Raw genomic sequence first — 16,734 nt, forward strand, 5'->3', positions numbered from 1 at the left:
TCCCAACCCCTCCTCCCCCACAGTGGGATAGGGGGGAGAATCAGAAGAATAAAAGTGAGAAAACTCATGGGTTGAGATAAAGACAGTTTAATAATTGAAATAAAGTATAATAATAATAGAATATGCAAAGCAAGTGATGCATGATGTGATAGCTTACCACCTGCCAACCGTTCCCAGCCCGTCCCCAAGCAGTGATCGCTGCCCCCAGCCCACTCCCCCCAGTTTAAATACTGAGCATGACATCATATGGTATGGAATGTCCCTTTGGCCAGTTTGGGTCAGCTGTCCTGGCCGTGGCCCTTCCCAGCTTCTTGTGCACCCAGCAGAGCATGGGAGCTGAAAAGTCTTTGACTAGTGTAAGCACTACTTAGGAACAGTTAAAACAACAGTCTGTTAGCAACATTATTCCCATACTAAATCCAAAACATAGCACTATACCAGCTACTAGGAAGCTATCCCAGCTGAAACCAGGACAGTGAAGTAAAAGATGTTTCAGCTGTAGATCAGATTCGTCAATTATTTAGTACTTCCGTTATTTAGAAGTGCAAGCTGGCAGCTTTTTCAGCAGGTAGCATGCAGTCACTATCACTTGTCAAAACAAGGTGCTTGATCAAATAACTCTGTTTTTCTTAGTCTCTTGGTTAGGTCAATGTTGCTGCCCAAAAGTGAGGATATGATAGAGTGCTATAATTGATTTTTAAGTTGAGAGATATCTGTTGTCAAGTATTCATGAAATCAAGATCTCAGTTTGTGGAAGGGAAACACATTTGTTCTTTTGGACCAGGACTGAAACTAATATTGTATTTAGTAATACTTTAAGGGAGGATTGTGTATGCAGTATCTGACTGTTTCCTTTCTGATGTCTCACAGTCTCACTCAGCAAATTTGATAATGCATTCTAGACTTCATTTCTGCCTGAGGTTTTACTTTTATTCTTTAATTAAAACTGTTTCAGTTGTTCTGTGCAAGGAAGATGGCCAGATGAAGAGGAAGTATAAGGAAAGAAAGAAAGAAAGTCCACGTTTTTTTATTTTGGGAGACTAAATTTAGGAAAATATTTTATACCTTTGTAACAGAGTGAACAGAAAGCATTTCAGAATTTGCTGATAGATTTATTCCAGGAAAAATAACCCTTTATGCCAGTAGCTTGTTTTATCAAGAAAGTAATGTAAACATTTTGCATGAGTATACTGACAAGTTTATACAAGAAAAACCCTGTCTACTGAAGATAAACCTTTGGGTGAGAGCAAATTAACATATGAATGTAAATTTGTTTTCCTTCTGAAAGTTTGCCTTACTTTGGTTTTATTGTTTTGGTTTTTCTAACAGCATGGCAATATCCCTTTTGAAGATAAATCTGCTTCAATTAAAGTGGTAAGTTTTTATCTAGCATTAAATTGCAAGCCATAATAATGCATATTATTATTTCATGCAATGTAAGCCAAATTGCAGTCAGAGCTCATTTTTTTTCAAATTTCCACAGATGCTGTAAAAGTCAAAAGAAGCTTTAGATCATCATTCTTTATAAATTTTCCACAGAATAAGTCAGAGCATATCTTAATGTATTATATTTTGAATAAGATTCTTTGAGAGACTTTGGCTTTGAGTATTCTCTGTTAGCTTTGGGCATAAGCTCTGGAAGTGTGTATAATTTTTCTTTTTGTCTGATCTTATAATTTGGCCTTCCCAAGAATAGCTTTTGCCAGGAAGCTTACTCTTCCACTGCTGTAAGAATATGTATCTGGGGCTAACTTACTTGAAATGGTAATTGTCATAATTGCTGTCAAGCTCTCTATGCTATCCCAACAAGTATTCCTTCCACTGTTTTTGCATGGAGAAAAAACCACAATGTTGATTATAATGTGGATATTTTAAAAAAGAAAATAAACAAAGTACTTGAGGTCAAGCTTTATGAAGGACTCTGTTCTCCTCTGCCCTGGCAGTTGAAATGGTGTCCTCAATAGCTTTCTTTGCTTCCCATGACAGCTGTCAGCAGTGCTGGGATTTTGCTAGTCATGTATTTGTTTATCCTCTTGAGACAACTCATCCTCTGTTCATGAAAACCAAAGCAGCAGTGTATTTGCTGCGTTGTCTCCAAGTGATTTTCAGTACCTGTTTGTGTACGTGGTTAAGATTCGGGGTACGGAATAACATTTTATGGTGTGACCCCATGGCAATTTAAGAGTATGCTGTCCCACTCTGTGGCCCTTCACAGCCTGTTCTTGTGTTTGTGCTGTAACTAGCCATGGTACAGCTGTGGAGTGGGCTGGCTTAGGAGTTGATTCAGCCAAAAACTTACCTTGTAGGATTTCTTTCTGGTCAGATCTCATGTGGCTCATCATACGGTTATGTGAATGCTGGAAAAGAGGGGTCAGAACACAAGGCAGGACAAAGGGGACAAAGCAATGTGATCTATGTTGGTGTAGCCTGACACAGAACTACATCTTCAAAACTCCTTAAGCCTTGGTAGGTGTCTAACCGCCAAGGTTTGAGATGGCATGTTTGGGTTTTTGGGAGATGTCTGGGTGGTTAAGAATATATTCCTGGTCTGCTGCTTCCCTGTTTTGATGCCATGTTTCTGTTGACATTATTGGTGTGGTAGCTGAATTTTCACGTTTAGACCTAATAATCTAAATGTGGAAAATACTTGACCAACAAAAGAGAAAATCACTGGGAACAAGTGGGGAGTTTAATTTTGCTCTTTCTAACCATTATAAGGACTTTTTAGTCTTTCAGCCACTGCAGATGGCTGCCTGATCGGTCAAAGATTCCTGCCAAATAGCGAATTGACATTACTCAAGGGAACTACCAAAGTCTTTAGGTCTGTGCAGGTGGAAGATAGAGGCTTCCTATCTGCTGGTACTGTTTCTGCATTCTGCATTATAAAGTTTCCTCACAATAATTTCTGCATATGTAATCCCTGCCATTTCACTTTAATGTGTATTTGTAGTCCTTTCAGTAGTTCTGCACCTGAGGAGTAACTAGACGCTAGGTAGTCTCAGATTTAATGGGGAGACATAATAACACCAGCCAAAATCTAGACTGTCCTAGATGAAGGTTGGGCACTACTCCTGACCTCTAAAAGAATGTCAGTAGGTAATGCATTTAATGTCCATAGCGCTATTAGATTCAAACAGTTAATAACTGATGAAGTGGTAATGTAAAATCTTAGGATTTGTTTTATTTTTAAAAACTGATTTCAAGCTGTCAATCACATTATGTAAAGTTCTGGAAGAAAAAATGCCTGTTGGTAAAGACTTTGGGAAATTGAGCAAAAAGCAACTTGTAATAAATAAGTTATAGATGTGAGCTTGGTTTTAGCCCTGATTGCATTGGAGGCTCAAGGACATCCCATCTGGCAGAAGCTAAAAAATTAACTTCTTGGTGAAATCCCAACTCCTGAACTATAAATAAAAATTTCTTATTTTTTCATGGAGGCAAAGGAGGGAGGTTTGATTGTTTGGTTGTTGTCTTTTTCCTTTGATTTCCATGCTAGACTGAAATGTCAGGCTTTTCATGCTAACTATAAAGGAAATCTCCCTTTGGGCCAAGTGTTTTTCCTTCACAGTTGGATTGACAGAAATTAGTTTGGGTTTTTTTGATTTGTTTTATTATTAGTCTATGGCTTCTCTTTAAGCTTACAGAGTAAATCTGCCTTTATTTTACAGGATTTCCTGTGGTATCCAGAAGTTAATGGCTCTATGAGGCAACGTATCAAATCTTGGACTGAGGTTTGTCTTAGAAACCTGCTTATTTTAGGAAAATATAGAAGCTGACTGGGGACTACTAGCTTTCTTTTTTTTCATACACACAATTATAATTCCTAGGAGTCCAGCAACTGCAGCATATTGAATTCATTCAGTCAGTTATGTACCGGAGATCTGAAATTCAACATCAAAATAGTGAAAGGGGGATGTTTACTGGTGTATATCTTTCTGAGGGTCTCCTGGTCTCACAACAATGGCTTCACTTGGGCCAAAAAACCCTCAAACCAAACCAGAAAAAAACCTATTTCCTAGAAGCAGGTTGATCATCCTGTTAAGAGCTGAAAGGATTTTACTCTCATGTGATGTTTCTCTTCCTCTGTGTCTGCAATGGCTCCTCTTTTATGTGACCAAACATTGTTGATCCTTATGGATCCCTCCCAACTTGAGCTATTCTATGATACTATGATTTTATATTTATGCTAATTTGAGTCTTCCAAACTGAAGGACAAAGGCAATTTGAAAAGTCAAGAATGCCCTGATGATTTTTTTCAATATTTCCCTCAAATTACATACTAATTATTTTACATTTCAGTTATGAGTCGTGTCATAAAATTATGTTTGTATTTCTGATAAAGAATAATATGTTTACAGATTGGCAACTACATTTTTCTTCTTTTGTTGACCTGTAAAAAGCCTGGAGTTATTTAGCCATGGCCCACAGTAATTCTTTTGCTACCCTCTTTGTCATTCCTGCACAACACCTTCTGTCAAGATAGCTGAAGTTATCATCTGTTTTTCTGCGATTACTACAAAAATTGAGCTGCTAAACCCTTGCTGTGCCAAGGGAAAACTCATACTGAGGTGATCAGCGCTGTTTGTTTCCTTATACTCTTCTGTTTGAGTACATATTTGGTTCCTTGTCCTCGACATAACTTTAAGACCAGGGCAACAAGGGCTACAACTGTCCCTCGTCATTGTTCTGTTTTTGCAGTGGATTTAGGGTCACTTCAGTCAGTAGGACAGCTCAAACAGATGTTTGAGAATGCTGAGAGGCACCAAGAGAAAAAACTACTTCAATAGTATGATCTACAGTTTACTTGACCTTAGGAGGAGATATTTAAATAGCTTTTAAAGAGAACTTATACCGCTAAATTGATGATTGTAAGTGCTTATTGATGCTTTTCACTTCTGCAGATTCTGTTATGTGAGAATTCTGGTATATCACATATTGGTAGTCTCTGTAATATATCTGCAATGTATTCTTTTGTAACTATTAACTGAAAGACAAGTTGAGTCACAGTTAGTTAAGATATGAGTCTTAATTAACCTGCTCAATATAATAATAACTAGTGAATATTCTAAAACTAATGTGCCTTTACTTTGTGTCTTAGGGTTCTGTGGCAAAACCTCATATAATTGTAGCAGGAGCCGCCACGGTAAGTTATACACATATGGGGTGTTTTAGTAAAGAAGGAAATTCTAGTAGCATACTTTTATGTTCTCAAGTTGGCTACATGATGAAGTTATTAAACCCAATTTATAATAAAAAAATACTCTCAGTGCATTTTCTGTTATAACAAGTAGTTCTGAAGTATCAGATATATTTTATTATAGCTGTGCAAAATACAGTACTTGCTTTTTGGCAGCAATACTGGTTGATAAGCATCGATTAGCTTGAACCTAGATAATAAATAAAGTAGCTTCTTTGTTAAAAGCAGATTATTAATTTAAAAAGTTAAAAAAAAGTACGTGCATACTAACTGAGATGCATTTTTAATAAAGTGTGTTCAATCACAAAATACTGTTTTTGAGCGTGGCCCAATCTGGAATGGTCTTTTTGAGCACATCTATTTCTTCTAGACTTGTACATGCAAAAACCTGAATTTGCAAGAATAATTCAACAGCCAAAGAAATTGCACTTCCTGAATCTTGTTTCACTGGAAGTTTCCACCACTGCTATGAGCTGCAGCACCACAGAAGACAGGGCTGACAAGGACCTGAAGAGGTCTCCTAATCCATGAGTTTACAAGGCAGGATCAATTCTACCTGTGTTGCACTTGACAAGAGTCAACCAGTTCTTTAAAACTTCCAGGGAAAGAATTGAACAGCCCCCACTAAGTAGTCAGGTCCAGTAACTGGCTGGCACTGGGAGTCAAGAGTTGAAAAACTGCTCATCTCATTGATTCCACATTTAATGTCCCTTACTTCCAAATATTTTGGAATTGGAGTTTGAAAGGAATTAGCTATTTTAAATTCATAGCAGCTCAAATGTAGAGGGGGAAAAATGTGTTTAGTTTTTTAAAAAATCCTTTGAAATCTGTTTGGTTTAGAGATGGTTCAGGCATTCTACCAATCTGGAAGCTCCTGGGTATACCAATCTAGGATGAATTCCCCCAGTTTTAGGGGAGGGTGAAATATGTATGCAGACATTTCCTGAGGGATCAGAAATTTTCTGTTTACTTTCAGGTGAACACCCCCTAAATTCTCTTCCTCTGTAGGATCCACAGCTTTAGGAATCTTAGTAAGCCTAGAATATCTCTGCTCAGTCTGAGAACCTAGCATGCTTTACTAGTGTAAGTCATTGTATTTCACACAGAAAATGCCATTATATATGGATAGTGTTCTGGCATGCAGAAGGTCTGTTTAGAAAACCACAGGACTCTTAGCTAAATAATTCCTTTTACTCATATATATATACACATTACCCATAGCTTGTTGTCCTTTGTGGACAGCAGGAGTTATGAACCAACAATACGTTCGTGATGCTGAGCTCTTTAAAGCACCAATATATTTACACAAAACCTTAATAGTGATATCTAGAGTTGGCCAAAGATAAACATCCCCTATTTTAAGGGACTTGCAGAAAGATAAAGTGCTTCAGAAATCTGATGCATCAGCAACATTAACATGGCTAGCACTAGTGTGGTAGCCTGCTACTAGATAAAACTGGTGTGAGCCCTTGGACTCATTAGCATTTTGAAACTTACCTGTACCTTTAACTTAGCTCTCAGTTTGGTCATGCTACTTCAGTCTGGACATGTCTGTCTTAAGATGTCAGCTGCATAACAGTTTATAAATAGAAGTAAAGTCTTGTAAGCTGGAGAAGCTCCAACTAGTACAAAACTCAGTTGCTTGCTTATTCTGGGAAAATGAGGTGCTCTGAGAATGTCACTGCAGTGCTCTGCTGCTTAGTTCCTGACTTCCTGTTGAGTAGAATATGCTTCTTAAAATGTCTGTTTAAATACTGTAGGTATTTCATGAATAAAGATTTAGCTACTGGGAGAAACTGCTGTTTTTTCCAGAGTGTGAGTTCTCAGAGTAGATGCATATTGTTTGGTTTTATGAAGTCTGTGTTTATATTCAATAATATTCTTAGGAAGTGGATTAATCAGTGTACTTGGCTTTCATCAACATTTTTATGTAGATATTTGGAAATAACTAGAGAGTTCACTACACTCGGGCTAATTTTTTTTTGTTTTTACAGATTTTGACTAAATCAGTATAGATACAGTAATATTTTTTTAAAAAAAGAGATTCTTTTTTTAGGGAGATTCTTTTCAGAAGTTAGGAGACATTCTAGAGTGGCTATAGCATTCTCCCAATCATTTCATATAGAAGATTAAATCAGAAATTAAAGTGGCTCTTTTTCTTTTATTTTTTTTCCCCTCTTTTTTCTTTGTGGATGGAAATACTGGAACTTGGTACCACCATTAGGTTTTGCTTGCATGCATCTCTTGCTGTGGTCAGTTTTCCTAGGGTAAAATCAGCCAAACTGGCCATGATTTTTACATAATGTGAATGGCTTTGCCACTTCGTTGTTGTTCAAAGTAAGGGGTTTTTTAACTGAAACACCTTGTAACATTTAATTTATGAAAAATCAAATATACATTAAGTTGAATATTGCTTACTTATTTAAATGGTCTGTGTGAATGTGATTATCTGTCTAGACAGCTGCTTGGTCCAAAAGAAATTTTTTAGCACTTTTTCAAGTGCTAAGACTAAATAAATAATCTAGCTTTAGAGAAATAATGAAAAATAGCTACTAATGGAGTAATGGAATCAGTTAATTAATGGAATCAGTTAATTAAAGGTCTTCAGACATCCAGCTTCTGAATCTTTTTCTTTATTTCTCCAGTGGTCTATCAAGATTCACAATGGCAGCAACGAAGCACTCACACAATATAAAATCAATATCACTTCAATTGCACCTCTTTTGGAAAAATTAGCAAAAAGTAGTGATGTTTACTGGGTCTTACAAGGTAAAGTAATGAACAGTAGGTAACAATTTGTACTGTTGCTGTCTGTTGAATCATTATCTTGAGGCCATGGAAAACATAGTCCGTACTTCTTACTGTGTTGTTTGAATTCCAGTCTGGCCTTTCTTGCAGCCTTAACTAGCTGGTACCTAACTAGCTGTTACTAGTGATGGAGATTTTAAAGCTCTCTCAGGGAAATCTTTTGCCTTCTGAACTCTTAATTCTTTGTTAGCTTCCTCTCAGACTCAATCTGTGAGGTCTGTTCTCCCTGTGCTGTGCTCCATATGTGCATCCTGGGAGTCGGACAGAAGTGCATAAAACAGCTGTGTTCCTGTGTTTGTGTTCAACTGAATTTTCAGGTTACATAAATAATAGGAGAGGTTCAACAAGTGCATCCTCTGTGTGTGTCTAGAACGTGTAGACATACTCTAGAGAATATAGAGATTTTAAGTCTCTGGAATGAAACTTGCTTGTGTACACTGAGCGCTGATGAATTAAGATTAGGAGCCAGAAATCCTGGTTCAAAATGAGTCTGATATTTTTATTATGGTACCAAGCTTACATTCTTTTGCTTTTCTTCAATAAAAATAAGGTATGTCTCTGACACTGAACAGTGAGCTCATAGGTAGAACATGCTGCTGGTTTGTCTGCCATAGAACACAGCATTTTACATTATTATCATCTCAGTTGAATGTAGAATGTCCTGAGTTGGAAGGGACACGCAAGGATCATCGAGTCCAACTCCTGTCCCTGCACAGGACAACCCCAAATTCACACCACGTCTCTGAGGGTGTTGTTCAAATGCTTCTTGAATAGTGTCAGGCTTGGTGCCATGACCGCCTCCCTGGGGAGCCTGTTCAGTGCTCCACCACCTAGACACACAGGCAAATTTTGAGCCCTGGTAGGAATATAACCAGCAGCACCCTTACAGTCACATCCAAGTTCCTAGCAAAGATGATGGTTCTAGAGGTTAATCTAAATCAACAGATTAATCTCGCATTCCTTTCAAAACCGTGTTTATAACTGAAGCAGTTAGCCATCAGATGTGTCCCAACATTCTGTTGATAAAGATCCAGTCCATTTAAGTAATCTCTGAACTCGTCAGTGAAATGAATAAGAGGAAGAACAGTCTGTACACACAAAGTTGTCTAGACATTGATTTTCCAAAAGTAGGCATTGAGGTAGCTAAAGTAAATCAACATACAGCTCATAGACTGCGTTTCACCAGAGTTATGAACATCAGTAGCTTTTCATAGCAATTTATTGCCTCCAGCTGACCTTTTGATCTAGAACCCTCTATAGCTTTGTTTTAAGCTCTACATAGTTTTGAAGTCTGCAGCAATTCAGTGGTGTTCCATCTGTCTGAAAAACTGAAATTCTGCCATCAGTTAAACTGGAATCAACAGGAGCAAGTGGAATATGCTTATGGACTATGACTTAGAGAAATGAGAAGCTGGTTTATTCTGCAGTACCTAGAGGGTTTGAGAGAGGGGTGGGGTTTTTCCCACATGTCTATTCTACTGCCTGTCTTCTGTCCTCTTGGCTTTGGAGTCTTTCTTTGGGGGATTCTGGTATTGAGAGAAGGCATAAGCAGCTCTGCATTCCAGCATTATGCTCTCTTCATGGGCTTGGGGAAATTAAACAGGCATTCATGCCTGGCTGAAGCTTTCTAATCTGTAAGTACATATGCATGTCTTGGGAATGGCAATAAGAGCATTTCATCATAAACAACACTCGTTACTCTAGTTACTGTAACAGTCACTCATTCCTCATTGTACATTTTTTCTGTACCATTAAACAATTGTGACTACCTAAATGTAAGTAGCCTGCCTGTACAACTTGAGCTAAGTGTTTGTCAGGCAGAAGATTAATGTGCCTGTTCTTTGTCCTTTCGAATTCAGACCCTGTTTATGAAGATATACTGAGTGAAAGTCGGAAAATGATCACTAATGAGAAAATAGATGCTTATAATGAAGCAGCTGTTCGTATTCTGAACAGCAGCTCCCGAAATTCCAAAGCTAAAGTTAAAGTGTTCAGTGTATCAAAATTGATAGCACAAGAAACTATCATGAAGTCTGCAGATGGCCTGCATCTCCCTGAATCAAGCAGAGATACAGTAAGTGTTTTTATCACTGATCAACATTCAAAAGTAATAATAGTAAAACAAGATTTTAAGTGAATGTTCTGAAATGGCAGACAATATGCATGTAATGAGGACCTGCACATTCTTCAGGAAACTTTGTTCAGAAGATCTCAGTAGGTGGGAGGGCAGTCAGTTATATAGGATGTTTAAAAAACGTAATAGCAAACACATTAGTGCATAGCTATTTTAAAATAGCTGTTAATCTGCTAGATCTTTTAGATCCTGAGTGCAAACTTCATACCTTCATCTGCATGAAAGAGTTAGAGTGATAACAATTTGTAAAGCAGTGCTAAGAAATAAGTCTTAATTTTTCCCCTGTGTGCCCGTATAATTTTGTGTAGTAATGAGTATGAACAGGGTAAGAGGAAACACAATATACACCTTCTTGGTTACATGGAGTGCCACTGGCTTTATTTCTTGTTTTATATTTAACCTACCTATATGTATATAGGTAGATATGTGCATGTAGTGAGCCCCTCTGAGCTTTGTTAGTCTGCCCTTCTTGTGACTGAGCTCTCACGTTGTGTCACTTTTAGTTCCACTCCTTTGCAAGTTTCAGTTGCTTTCAAGTACTGCATGAACTAAATATCTCACTACAGGTTTCAGTCTTGTTGTCATGTTTTGGAGACTTTCTTTAGTGTGCCCCTTTAGGACCCAAGTTTGTGAGCTGTTTTTCATTTATAGTCCATTTAGCTCTTACAGCTGCTTTTACAGAGAGTAGAGAGAACCCTTCTGTTGTAAAGATTAGGATTAGCTCTTGCTTACCTCAAGAAGCTCAAATGTTTCCTGTTTGGAAGAGGTTTTGACTGTACTGTTAAATGCAACTAGGTGTATGGGAGTACTGTGAAATTTTATCTACGTAATGATAAGGGAGAATTGCATATATTTTATTGCAATGCATGATCTAGAAGAAAATTTCTTACGATGAAAATAACTTTTTTATTAGAGATTGACAAAACTGTCTATTTCTTTGACAGAATGCGATGATTCTTATGAATGTCTACTGCAATAAGATAATGAAGCCCATTGATGGCTCCTGCTGCCAGCCTCAGCCTCCTCTCACTCTGATACAGAAGTTAGCTTTCTGTTTCTTTACTTTGTCCATTATTGGATATTTAATTATCAATTTCATTCATCGGAATAATTTTCGGAAGAACAAATCATGCACTGATTTGGAAAGTGGAGAGGAAAAGAAACCTGCCATCAGCACTCCTAATGTTTCTACTTTAGAGATGCTCTTACACTCCTTCTGCAAACTTGGTCTAATCATGACCTATTTTTATCTATGTGACAGAGCAAATCTTTTCATGAAGGAAAATAAATTTTATACACATTCATCTTTCTTCATACCAATCGTCTATATCTTGGTTTTGGGGGTATTTTATACTGAAAATACCAAAGAGGTAATGATCGTGTTGACATCCTACTTATAACATTGTTTCCCAGTTTGAGTGTAAATAGCTAATTGCTGAATATTGAAAGTTAAATTTTCAAAGTCAGTATAACTCGTCTGCAAAAAATGCGCTCACAAGCAATACAACGTTTGCATGGAATTAGATGCAAAAGCTTTTTGAAAGCAAACGGGTATGAGTGCTTTTAGCGACTGCCACTCAGTGAAATTTGACGTGAGCATAGCTCAGATACAAGAGAGCGTAGACCTGTGTTAAAATCTGGTGGACCTGTGTCCGCTAGACAGAAGTCTTTTACAATTGAGACCTATTTATCCATAAAGTGGTTTATTGTTTTGAACTTTTTCTCCTCATTTTGTAGATTATTGTTGTACTTTTTGGAATAGCAACGCTCTTGTTTTGTTTTGCATTAGACTAAAGTGTTAAATAGAGAACAGACTGATGAATGGAAGGGCTGGATGCAACTTGTTATTTTGATTTATCATATCTCTGGAGCAAGCACTGTAAGTGATGTGAATTTGTTTTTTTTAAGTGGGAATGCAATTTGGGTGTGTTACTTCAAAAGAAGGATAGTGCAAATGCGTATTAGAGTTGAATAGAATGATGCCATTGTTCCTGTAGTTTTGAAAATGGTATTAGCAGAATTATTTTTTCTCTCTATTTAAGTGTAGATTTCATTGATAAGAACATTTTATGCATTACTTAGCCAATGAAAAAATATACTTGTTCCTTCCATGTAGAATCTTATATTAGTTTTTTTTTTTTTAATTGCTAGCAACACTTCATTTTTATATTCAGAACTTGAAACTGCTGAAGGCTAGCTTTCAGAGATCCTTTTTTAACTCTCTCTTAACTGGTTACAGAATACGGAAAGTGTGGAGCAAGAAGTAACAAACTAATTTTGACATGAGAGGTTAGGGCAGCAAGAGAGCTTAGTAAGGAATAGGGAAATGCAGCATACTGTTTCTTTTCTTAGCTATACCTGATTTACTGCAATGCAGAAAAAGCATAAAGTAGGAGTGAAGAAAGGAAAATCAAAAGCATTTACGTGGCCATTTATAAAAGGTACTTTATTTTTCTCGACAGTTTTTGCCTGTGTACATGCACATTCGAGTTCTGGTTGCTGCATATCTATTCCAAACAGGTTATGGACACTTCTCATATTTTTGGATAAAAGGAGACTTTGGTGTATACAGAGTGTGTCAGGTAAGAATATCTGCTTACCATTTTTATAAAGAAATTTGTTCAGATAACAAAATATCCATAATATATCCTTACTCCCTAAATAATGTGATACAAGATTACTTAACCAAGGTTTGCACATTAAAAATGGCTATTGTTTCTATGTAATCTGACCTGTTTAATCAGTAGTGTTCATCTAATACAAATATATAGCATATGAATTACACGTGCAATGTAAAAAATGTACATATGTAGCCTTTAAAATACCAAGACAAATACTTTCCAATATACAGCAATAGAGTTTTCATTGCAGTAGCAATTTACAATATAGAGCAATATATAAGTAATGATCCAGGCAGGCTGGCTGGCAGTGAAGAGGGATATCGTTGACAACAAATTTATTTGCTAAATCTTCCTAGGTTTATTCTGTAGGCACTGGTGAGCAAGAGGTTTATGTGGATAGCTGTGATGTTCTGAATCGCCCTCTGGAACAGCCTTTCTTCAGTTTACCTTTGAGAATAGATAGGTGGTGTGAATGTTCTCATCTGCTTTCCCCTGTTGGAAAAAAAAAATTATGGTTTTGCCAAATTAGCCATTGGAAAAGACTTCATTTTGCTTCTCTTACCTTACAACATCAGTCTGCTCCGTGTTGATATTCTTCCATGTGTTTGGGCTTTTTTAGCATTAGTATGTTTCTATTAGTTTTCTTTATACAAGTAGATAAATATTTGGTGAATCCAAGAGACAGTTGTGTACAGAATTTCTTTTTTTGTCCTCTTCTGTGAATAAAGGTAATTATTCAGAAAGTTATTCAGCACGTTGGTTTGCTTGCTCCCAGCATGGCAAGTCTTTATGTAGGTGGAGCAGATGTGGTCTTGTCTATGATTTAAATTGAAGCCATTTCCACTTGCTTAAATTGAGAACTTGCTGGGTTGGACTTTTTTTGTTGGGACAGTTAGTTCTGTGTAGCAGTGTGTTTAACGATTTGATACATAGAGTATGGTCAGAAATACCACACCCCTCTACTGTTGTTTTTTAGAAACAGATGAAGACTTCACAAGTGTATCAGATGTATCTGCTTCCTTTGTAAAAACAAACACACATAAGGGTTTTTTTGTATTTAAAATCTGGTGCTTTTCTTCGTCCAAAACCCTTTTCAGTTACAGGTTTGAGTTTCCAGATCAAAATGCAAAATAGTGAGAAAACAAATACTTTCCAGTCAGCTATATTGATTCAATGGGTTGTTTTCTTTTCCAGAGACAGTGTATTGGAGCCTACATTTCTTAATAAAGAAAATTAATTTTCGCACCGTAACAGTACTGGAGAACATACCTATTTTTTGTAGTTTCCCTCCCAGGTTTTGCAGTGTGTGCTGTAGCAGTCTCAGAAATAAAAAGAAATCTTTAATTGCTGTTAAGCATTATATTGTCATGTAACTCAAGTCATCGTGCTTAATGCACGTGTGACTACAGCCTAGCTGCAGCGCTGGTAGTAACATCCCTAGCTTTGAGCTAGCCCAGGTGCTATGGGAGTGAAAGCAGAGAGGCATTAACAGCATCCAGCAACTGGAATACTCAGTCCCCAGCCTGGAGTCCATTCTGTTTTACCCTGTTTTCATTCCTGTCCCCACCCAGGCAGGCTGGTGTAGGACAGGTCCAGTACTACATAATCAGTCTGCACTCTTACCTTGCGTTATTGATGTTCCCCGAGATATTTAACCCATGTTTCAACTGAAATATAATCAGTATGTGAGATGTAAAATATGTATCTATTTTCGTATAGTGCTGAAGAAACATGTTCCCTGTTTCTCTTAGCTTTGCCTCACTGTTTGTATATCCTCTGACTCCTCCAGGTTTTATTTCGTCTCAATTTCTTGGTCGTGGTACTGTGCATAGTGATGGACCGACCTTACCAGTTCTACTACTTTGTGCCATTAGTCACTGTCTGGTTTATGATCATTTATGCCACCTTAGCTATATGGCCTCAGATAGTCCAGAAGAAAGCAAATGGTAAGATTTTTTTCCCCCCTCTTCTGCTATAAAACGTTTGCAAGTTACTACAAATGATAAGCAAACAGAAAACGGTATTGCTAGTACATCACAGTCTCTTTTTAACATAGTGTGAATATGTTAAACAGCTGTTGACAGAAATATGGTTTGTCATAGATGAATTATATGTCAGTTGGAAAATATAATAGCTGATAACTAAAGTCTGTCTCTGGTTACAGTCATATTAGAATACTTTTTAATAGGTTTTGACCATCAGAAATGTATTTTATCGAGAGCTGTAATATTACTGAACGCAAACTAAACGCATAGGTTATGCTATCTATGCTAGCTGAGGTTGTTGCTACAGCGTGCTAATGGGTACAGCATGAACAGTGAGCATTTAGACTCTCCCATTCTGCATTGCAAACGTGTCTCATCCATCTTAAGCACTAATTCTGCCGTGTCCTGCCGAAGAAGAACATGGGGTTTGTTATCTTAGTATCTTAGATTGTGAGCTATCAGAAGGATGTCTTGTGATATGGTTATTTTAAATAAAAATTGAAGTAAAATCCTAGTTTATTTTATGCATTGCAGTTCATTGAAGAGCTGTCATCATGAGGTAAACGCTTATTATTTAATTTACCTAAATTAGAACTTAAACCGTAGGAGTCTTTGGTCCTCCTTCCCTACTGATGGAGTAATACCCAAATTTTATAGTCTGCAGATAGGACAATGAAATATACCAAATGCATGCTAGAAGTAGATGTTGCAAAGATGTAATTAGAGGGTAGTTTTACAAAGTATCGCAAAGGCAAATAGCTCCAATATACTTTTTTTCCTACAAAGGCACTTCTGTTCTAGGTACAGAGACATGACGATTGTGTACTTCGCAGCAGTAGTGTACTGTGAAACTGGAAAATCTTTCAGTGGCAATTTTCACTTGTTTATGTCCCTGTTTACAGCTGCCAGTTTATATGGTGAGAGAGGGAGATGATCTCTGTTGCAATGTTGAGGCTTGGGTAGAGCTTAGTGTCAGCTGACAGCTTCGAGGAGCAGTTTCTCAGGCTTGTCTTCGTAAGATACTTGTCCTTAATGACATGCAGTTGAACTTTGGAGTACAACTGGTACCGTGAAGTTTAATAATATATGCTCTACTTATATCACATGGCAAATGCTGTTGGGCATTTTGTTTTATTTGTTTATTTATATTCACCTAGAATAAGGACTGTGTGTGCAGAGTGTTTGGGAAAGCAGAGGCTTTAAATACTCTTTCTGTTTGAACACCTAAATTCTCTTCTTTCTGTTTGTATGTTGTCCCTGTTTTAAACATGAGGCGTTATTTAGGACGAATAGGTTGTTAATTGCTGTGAATGTTTATTTTAATTGCTTAAAATAAAATTTAATATGTAAATATAGATAGTGATAAAATAATGCTGGTAATATTTGAACATTTACTTATTAATGTATCTATTACTAAGCATAGCTACACTAAATAATTGGCAATTATTATTTGATGTGTCCAGAGTTGCTTTTGAAAAATTGATGACCCTATACTGATTAATATATTTCTTCCTCAGGGAACTGCTTATGGTACTTTGGTTTACTGCTGAAACTGATTTGCTTACTGACATGTATATATTTTCTGTCATATTCTCAGGTTTGTAAATTTTGACTATTTTTATTCTAAATGACCTAAGAGTATTTTAACTATCTCGACTTTTTAATGTGCTCATAACTTGTATGTTTGCTCCTGTATCATAAATAAAGAAGGAAAAAAAAAGGAACCTCCATTTCTTTTCCTGTTTGAATTGGTGTGGATGCTGGAAGAAACACAATTCTGTATCTTACTTGTTTGTTTGTAATGCTTCACGCGTTTCAGTATACTATGACGAACGTAATAAATACAAAGGTCTATACTTTGGGTTTGGGATGGGGTTTTTTTTATGTGCTTATAGTTACTGGGTTTTGCTGGCATGTGGTGATAAGTTGATAGGAAGATCTGTGTCTCTTACTGACCTGGTGTTGGCTTTGATAACCGTATCCAAAGAC

General features: G+C 36.9%; 1 protein-coding gene across 4 annotated transcripts in view; it reads left to right on the forward strand.

Moving 5' to 3' along the window:
• CASD1 (CAS1 domain sialic acid O acetyltransferase 1) overlaps positions 1-16,734 on the forward strand; it is a 34,632-nt gene that overhangs the window by 10,812 nt on the left and 7,086 nt on the right. For all 4 annotated transcript variants that reach the window (XM_075082859.1, XM_075082862.1, XM_075082863.1 and 1 more), the window contains exons 4-13: positions 1,330-1,374; positions 3,669-3,731; positions 5,099-5,143; positions 7,843-7,966; positions 9,865-10,079; positions 11,084-11,509; positions 11,929-12,018; positions 12,602-12,721; positions 14,550-14,706; positions 16,263-16,342. In XM_075082859.1, coding sequence (XP_074938960.1) covers positions 1,330-1,374; positions 3,669-3,731; positions 5,099-5,143; positions 7,843-7,966; positions 9,865-10,079; positions 11,084-11,509; positions 11,929-12,018; positions 12,602-12,721; positions 14,550-14,706; positions 16,263-16,342 — 1,365 coding nt within the window. The remainder of the gene's footprint in view (positions 1-1,329; positions 1,375-3,668; positions 3,732-5,098; positions 5,144-7,842; positions 7,967-9,864; positions 10,080-11,083; positions 11,510-11,928; positions 12,019-12,601; positions 12,722-14,549; positions 14,707-16,262; positions 16,343-16,734) is intronic.

This window comes from Phalacrocorax aristotelis, chromosome 2 (assembly GCF_949628215.1).
Source record: "Phalacrocorax aristotelis chromosome 2, bGulAri2.1, whole genome shotgun sequence".
NCBI lineage: Eukaryota > Metazoa > Chordata > Aves > Suliformes > Phalacrocoracidae > Phalacrocorax > Phalacrocorax aristotelis.